We start from the raw sequence: 7,679 nt of genomic DNA, 5'->3' as shown, positions 1-7,679 counted from the left end.
ATTACATGGACACTTAATGGACCATTTGAATGTTTCCAATTGTTCACCTTTCTTGAATGTTCCAACAGGATCTATCATGTCCATCATACCAATGAGTATGGAAAGCGATGAGTCATCCGCTCATTTGAGCGCTCACTGTGTTCCTCTCTCGCTTGGCCAGTTTGGCAGACGTGGAATCTTCATCACAAAGGCATAGCGAAATGCTAGTAAGGTGGCGAGAGGGTGGTTCATTTCTGTGCGTGTTGATAATTAGTATCTCAGTTTTCTAACAATCCTAATTAGACATCCCGTTCGCCACAGGGCGTCCACTTACTCAACCGTCTCTACAGGAAGTCCTTTAGGGGTTTACAAATGTTATTGCCAAATGTCTGGAGAAATAACAGTGATGATTCAAAAGCACAAGCCCGACCGACAAATAGGGACCTTGAAAGTATTTACTAACTACCAAATCAAATAATAGATATTCAGTTGCCCTCCAGGAATGAGCACGGGGTTTCTTTTTATTGGTATTTTCGTAGCGAGGCGCAAGCGGAAATGGGCGTTTGCGCCGTTGTGGGACTAAACATGACTCCCGGGCAATCCAAGCGGCTCCCGTAATCCACATGGCGTAAGCCTAACAGGAGTCCCTGCAGATTGGTATACGCAAAGTACATTTTTTAAGTTCTCCACTTATGGATGATGTCATGTTGATCACTGTGAAGTGAGTGGAGATCATATTTAACTCCTGATCATTCATCTGTGCGTGATCGCCACATAGGCCCCACGCTGTCAGGATGAAGTGCGTGTTTCATGTTAGAAGGAAATGATACACCGATATTCTTAGATTTGCCCTGCATGACAAAAAACGATTTCACTTGCCTCATGAAAGGTGAGTCATCATTGCTTTCCTGCTGTGTAAATCCTATCAAAGCGGATTGAATTCCCTATTTGTGTGCGTGTGTTTGTGGCACAGAGATGGTACGATCTTCTCTCACTGCTGCTTTGCTGTCGCTGGTGACAGCCAGTAACCTCTTTATGACCTCTCTCCAAACAACAGGACAGTGATATAATTAGTCGGCTAGGCTAACGGAACAGTGATGCTCATCATGTGGATTGTTTGTTAGATGATGTTGCTTCTGTCATTGCATTCCATTCTGCAGTCATTTAGGGATTCATGGGAATTTCATTGATCGGGCATTCTAACGCCACATGAACATTTTTAGGATTCTCATAGCATTGGCAGTAGACAGCAGAGAAAAAAATAAAGAAACAGTAAAAGCAAACATAAATACAATGGTGACTAACTGTACAATGTGATATATTCAGGGGTGTCAAACTCATTTTTGTCGAGGGCCGCATCGTAGTCATAGTTTCCTTCGGTGGGCCATTATGACCGTCAACCCAAATAAAAATAAATCAGAAACAAGCAAAAAGTGTTAAAATATTTGAACAATGTTTTTTAAAAGTGAAGATGATTTGCAATATTTGTATTGACACGTGAATTTGATGCACAATTTGTCTTCGCCGGCCTCATAAAATGATGTGGTGGGCCGTATCTGGCCCCCGGGCCTTGAGTTTGACATCTGTGACTTACATAATACATTTTTGTACACCAGGGGTGTCAAACAATTTTTTTTTGCGGGCCGCATTGTAGTCATAGCTTCTTTCGGAGGACCATTATGACTGTCAACCCAAATAAGTGTATGAGCACCTCATATTATAGACAGTAAAAGCTACAAAACAAACTGACAAATAACTCGTTTTCAAATCAGACGAGTAAAAACTGGTCAGATATTTAAAAAATAAAGTTATTAAAAGTGAAGATAATTTGCAATTCTAGTAATGACACACGAATTTGATGCACAATTTGTCTTTGAGGGCCACATAAAATGATGTGGCAAGCCGTATCTGGCCCCCGGGCCTTGTGTTTGACACCTGTGTTGTACACCATAGCATATGGGGACAAACAAGTTTAAAGAAGCTTAAGTAATATGGAAGGCTAGCTGGATGATTGATTTATTTGTTCACTACTCTTGATGCGAGGCTTTGTTATAAGTGATGAAATGGATTATGATCATGTTGTATTGTGGCAGGTTTCAAACTTGTTTTCCTGATCAGTATCAACCCTAATGAGTTTTTTTTTTGTAGAAATCTTCAAACGCATTCATCAAAAACAATGAAGAGGAAAAAAAAAACATCTGGCACCAACTGCCAAGTTTGTCTCGGATTTTTCTTTTGTACAAAGCCCTCATTAATTCGATTTGGCAGCATTTAGTCTTGACAGCCAGTCCATTAAAGTCACCTTTCGCCGGTGACTGAGACGTCCCATCATTGATTTTGGGGGGAAAGCCTTGTAATCTTATCAAGGTTCACACCTCGGGGGTCGCTCGGAGTTACTTTATCTTTTCATTTTGGAACGTGACTTGAGTGGCAGGGATGAATTACCTGGAGTCGATGTCAAGGTTTGTCAACAGGAAGAACGTTTCATCAACATGTCAGCATCGATCGGAGCGGCCTCCAAGTAATGAACAAGCAAAAGTTTACAGGAACGTAACATCATTTATTCTATTTTACAAGCGCGCTTTGTTCTATAACAAGACGGTAACTCCTCCAATCATTAGTTTCCCTTCGATGTTTGGGATCATGGTGCACGTTTCGGGCCATTTGCGCTGTAAATTAGTCAGGGATCTTGTCTGACCCATCCGTGCACTTTCCTTCAGATTGACAATTGACAAGAGGGATTATAATAGTTTGTATATACTGCCTGCCACTATTTAAGGGACCAAAAGCCTTATAAGCCAATTTGGACTAGCTTTGAATTTTGTCTAAAACAACAAATGGTTGGTAGCTTCAAAAATCTCCACACTTTTATCTAGGGAAATCGTGGCAATGATGGATGTGCAATGTCCTTTTTTATTTTTTTATTTTATTTTAAGTGTTGATGCATTCCCACAGGGCTGTTTTAGAGTAATCAAAATTGCCAGTAGTGCCAACAGAACAAGTGTGAATTTGATTTCAAGTTATCTGTATTTTTACTGATAGTGATTTAAAATGTCTTTTTCCTGTGGCTCTATTTAGTTTATGTAAAACAAACGTGATTGTTATTATAATTAATATTAGAATGAGCAACACTAGATTTTAACAATAAGAACAACAATTACAAACAAAACAATGACTTCTCTGAGGGAAGAATCCATTTGGAGGATTACGTCCTCGCTAGCAACAAAAGTAATTTGTGCAAGCGTTATCATAATTCCTTATCTGCAAACATATATTGTTTCAATGCAGGCTTCCCCAACTCATACAAATTTGCATTTAAATTGCCACAACAAGGTCATAGTCGCTTGCCGTTGGGTTAATCCAGGTTAGGTTAACACAGCATGGATTTTGGATTTTTGTACAGCATGTATCTCAAGGTCTTCATGTTTTAAAAAAAAATAGAGGGTGTGCATCCTTTCTATGGTTAGGTGTTTATATTTTCCAAGCACTTGAACAACATTTCTGGGAAGTGATCTATTTTTAGAACAGGTCTGTAAATTACTTGTGGTCCTTGGCAACTACGCCTCATAAAAACTACCCAAGCCGAACCCAGAATCTCTTGACTGACAAGAAGACATGAAAACCACATGTACAACATGCTTGCTGTCTTATCAATTACAGCCTTTTGGTGTGAAATTGTAATTATCCTCAAAGCTTTTCACATTTTTTTGACCCATAGTTTAGTCAACCCTGTGGGATAAGAGAACAGAGGAGACAGAACCACTTTAATTGCAAATGGACAATTAGGAGCCAAATGTCTCATCCCAAATGTGGACATTAGTGTTCTTTTTTTTTTTTTGTTGTGTACACTGGCGAATGTCTCATCATCAACTTGGGGTAAAGCAAAGGTGACATTTCTCATTAGGGCAATGACATGTAACTCACTCACTCACTCACTCACTCACTCACTCACTCACTCACTCACTCACTCACTCACTCACTCACTCACTCACTCACTCACTCACTCACTCACTCACTCACTCACTCACTCACTCACTCACTCACTCACTCACTCACTCTTCCTGTGCTTATTCTTTTGTACTGCTGTTTTCATTCATTTTCCATAAAAGGAAAACATAGGTTGGAGGAAGATGCTGTTATATTTTATTCAAACTTTTTTTCCAGGAACAAACATATTTGGTCAATGTACAAACTTCCCCACATTTTCTCAAAAATCTTAAACACTCAATCAAAAATTCTAATTGGATTTAGAAAACTAGACTCTTCTTGAGAAACTACATCATTGCATCCAAACAGACATTTCACAATAAAAGTGTGACCAAATTTCGTGAGAATTTCTAAATATACATTTATTTAAAAGTGTAATATATATATATATATATATATATATATATAATACTACAGGAGTGTAAAGTTACAAATATTAATTCTCTAGCTCCCCTTGCTGTAAGTAGCCAAGTGGTGCACTTCATAGGATTTCCTCTGCTTCCTTTCTTCCTTGAAATAGTCATGCCGACCCACGGTCATTTTCAAAAACACATCAGCAGGTCAAATCGTGACTTGGCATGTCTTGCCTATTTTTAATTCACTATCAATATTTACGCAAAAGTGTGGTTGGTAGCCTTTATATTTATATTTACTATATTAAATGTATGAACAATACATAATGGATCTATCAGTGTTTATGATTCTACATTATCAAATTGCCAAGCAAATTCACAGCAGTCACAGTTCCCAAAGACAAAGGCAGCATGAAGATAAAAGTGTCCATACTTGAATTATTTTGATACCTAATGAGGAGATCTGATCAATTTGAAATATCTCAAATAGTCTGTGTCCTACAAAGGCCTCAAAATTACTTCTTTCCTGTAGGAGAAGTGGGTGAGTATGACCTTGTGCTTCATCCTCTCCCTGCCCAGCAGCAGGCGGTACAAAGACACAATGTACTTAGCCAGCACTAATGTGCAAGTTACCTCCACCACCAGAAGCGTGACATACACGAGCGCCTGAGATTTGCACTGCCATGCTGCGTTTGTGTCCTCGTATGATAACAAACTGGGCGAGCTCTCGAGATGGGGTTGTATGGGACAGGTGAAAACGAGCGGGGGGGTGGATTTAGGGAGGGGTGTTGTCTTTTGGGTGGTGGTCAGCTGGGTTGTGGGTGTACTTGTGATTGTTGCTGATTGTGTCGTTGCGATTGTGGTGCTGGGTGATGTAGTTGCTGCCGTGGTAATAATGGGTGTTGTCAAAATGGTTGTGAGTGATGTGGTTGCGGCTGTAGTTGCTGCCGGTGTAATAATGGCTGTTGTTGTCAAAATGGTTGTGGGTGAAGCTTTTGACATTGTGCTTGTTTGCAGAGTTGTGCTGGCTGGTGTAGTGGTAGCTGGTGTGGTTGTAGTTATCATTGTTGTGGGCGTGGTTGCTGGCAATGTTACAGTAGGTGTAGCTGTTGTTATTAAAATGGTTGTAGTTGTTTGTAGAGTTGACGTCGCAGTGCTAGCTGGTGCGGTTGGGATCGCAATGGTTGTCTGTACGGTTGTTACTTGTGCACTTGTTGTGACTGATGTAGTCGGGATGGTCGCTGGTGTTGTTTGCTGCGTTGTTTTCATGTCAGTCGTCGTTTCCTCGGCTGTAGTTGTGGTAGGTGAAGGTGTAGTTGATGTAGACATGGTTGGGCAAGTAGTAGTTGCCATTGCTGTTGTGGGGGTAGTGGTTGTGAACGCAAGAGTAGGGCATACAAATTGCTCCTCCACCAATGACTTGATCTCCTGTTCTTTTAGATCTTCTGGATACCGACAGACAACTGGCTTACGAACGATTGCAGAGTTTGCTTTTATCCAATGATGGAGGGATATAAGGTTGCAGTCACAATTCCAGGGGTTGTCATGGAGATAAACTTTACTGAGATGTGTTAGAGGTTCAAAAATATCCCGAGGGAGTGTTTCAAGATTGTTGCCCGACATGTCCAGGGAGGTCAGCGTCGGAATCTTTTCAAAAACATCTGAACTCAAAGAGTCGATCTTGTTGTTTCTGATATTCAAAGTGGTGAGTCTCTGGAGTCCTTCAAAGTAGTCAGCCGAGAGAGTAGCAAAGTGATTGTTGGATAGATCGAGCTTGGAAAGTTTACTCAAAGGACTGAGAATTGCTTTTGGCAGGTCGCTCAGTTCGTTTTGAGCAAAACTTAAATCTGTCATTTTGGTCAGTTCACCAAAAAGCACAGGTGGAAGGCTTGATAGTTTATTGTTGAACACGGTCAATGTTTTGAGATTCGGGAAACCGACAAAGAATTCTTCTGGAAAATTTGTAAAGAGATTGTCCTCCAAGGCAATCTTTGTGAGTTTGTCTTTATATGGAAACTGATTGGCTGATAACGCTGTTAATTTGTTACTTTTCAAAGAAATTTCTTTTAAATTTGGTAAATTATTAAAAATGTCTTCTGGAAGAGCAGTTAGTTGATTTTCATAAAGCCGCAACGTGGCCAGTTTGCTTAGATTGGAAAACCAGTCGGTTTTTACAGAAGTGAGGTGATTTTTAGCCAGATGGAGTACCATGAGGTTCTCGAGGGTATCAAAAGTCCCATCTTCAATGGCTGCAATCTCATTTCCATGTAATTGGAGCTCTCTTACTTTTTTAAGACCATCAAACAACCCTCGCTCAAGATTACGGATCTTGTTCGACTTTAGAACAATTTTCTCCACGTTGCTAAGGCCTGCAAAGACTCCTACAGGCATGGACGTCAGAGGCGTGTTGGAAATCTCAATGTCCTTCATATTCACCAGACCTTCAAAAGCTCCTGGCTCAATAGCGGAGATGGTTGTGTTCATGAAATCCACCGTTTCCAAGTGGGGGTTTTCCACAAAGGCTCCTTTGGGGATTGTTTTGAGGTTGCTGTCCAAAAAGACGACTTTGGTCACGCCTGGCCTTATACTGCGAGGGATTTCTGTTGCAGCGGTAAAGACCATTTGCTTCTCTGAAGGACAGGCGGTCCCCTGTTCGCAGTGATGGTCTTGAGTCAAGAAGGAATCCAAAATTGAAAAGAGAAAAAAAAGGATGACCTGTTGACTCTCCATGCTTATTTACTAGAACATAAAGAAAGATTTTGTAACCACATTGACAACCTCATCAAACTTAAATACTATAAATGCCAAATACTTCGCCTACCTGAATATTTTCCGCGAAAAGATGCAGCACGAAGGAAATGCAAACAGATGCGGTCTTAGAAATTGTTGTCTATCGATGTTGGCAGTGAGCCTCAAGGGTGCGGCCCAACACGTTCCTGTGACTGGAGATAAGGGCGGAGAAGGAAGTTGTTTTTTTTAAACTAATTACAGCACACGGCTGCAGCATAAAAAAAAAGTTATTTTGTGACTTTTGTCAAATCAAATCGATAGTATTGAGGTACATTATATTACTCCAGAATTATAGGACAAATTTGTTACATTGCTGGATAAAATCATTTTTTAAATTTATGGAAGATACATTTTATTCAAATATTAATTTTAGTATTAATCTTCTTGCAGTGACAGGGGCGCAAGCAAAAAATGCGAACATATATGAGCCAATTTTGTCTAGCGAGTCCATGCAAGTTGTTAGTTGCTATGCCAACAAGCTTACAGTAGCTATAGAAAAAACATAATTGTATCATAAAAAATAAAGTCGTTGGTATTATTTTCCTGACATCAACAATGTTTGTTTGAATG

General features: G+C 40.0%; 1 protein-coding gene across 1 annotated transcript; it reads right to left on the bottom strand.

The window, feature by feature from the left end:
• Nucleotides 1–4,099: 4,099 nt before the first annotated feature.
• On the bottom strand, nucleotides 4,100–7,295 carry LOC133166720 (carboxypeptidase N subunit 2). The gene is made up of 2 exons (XM_061296925.1): nucleotides 7,141–7,295; nucleotides 4,100–7,058 (listed from the first exon to the last, which is right to left on the bottom strand). The coding sequence occupies exon 2, from the start codon at nucleotides 7,047–7,049 to the stop codon at nucleotides 4,818–4,820; it is 2,232 nt and encodes a 743-aa protein (XP_061152909.1). The 5' UTR covers nucleotides 7,050–7,058; nucleotides 7,141–7,295; the 3' UTR covers nucleotides 4,100–4,817.
• Between the last annotated feature and the right edge of the window lie 384 nt (nucleotides 7,296–7,679).

Source organism: Syngnathus typhle, linkage group LG14 (assembly GCF_033458585.1).
Source record: "Syngnathus typhle isolate RoL2023-S1 ecotype Sweden linkage group LG14, RoL_Styp_1.0, whole genome shotgun sequence".
Taxonomy (NCBI): Eukaryota; Metazoa; Chordata; class Actinopteri; order Syngnathiformes; family Syngnathidae; genus Syngnathus; species Syngnathus typhle.
Note: the sequence above shows the minus strand (reverse complement) of the source record. Positions and strands in the feature narration are given on the sequence as shown.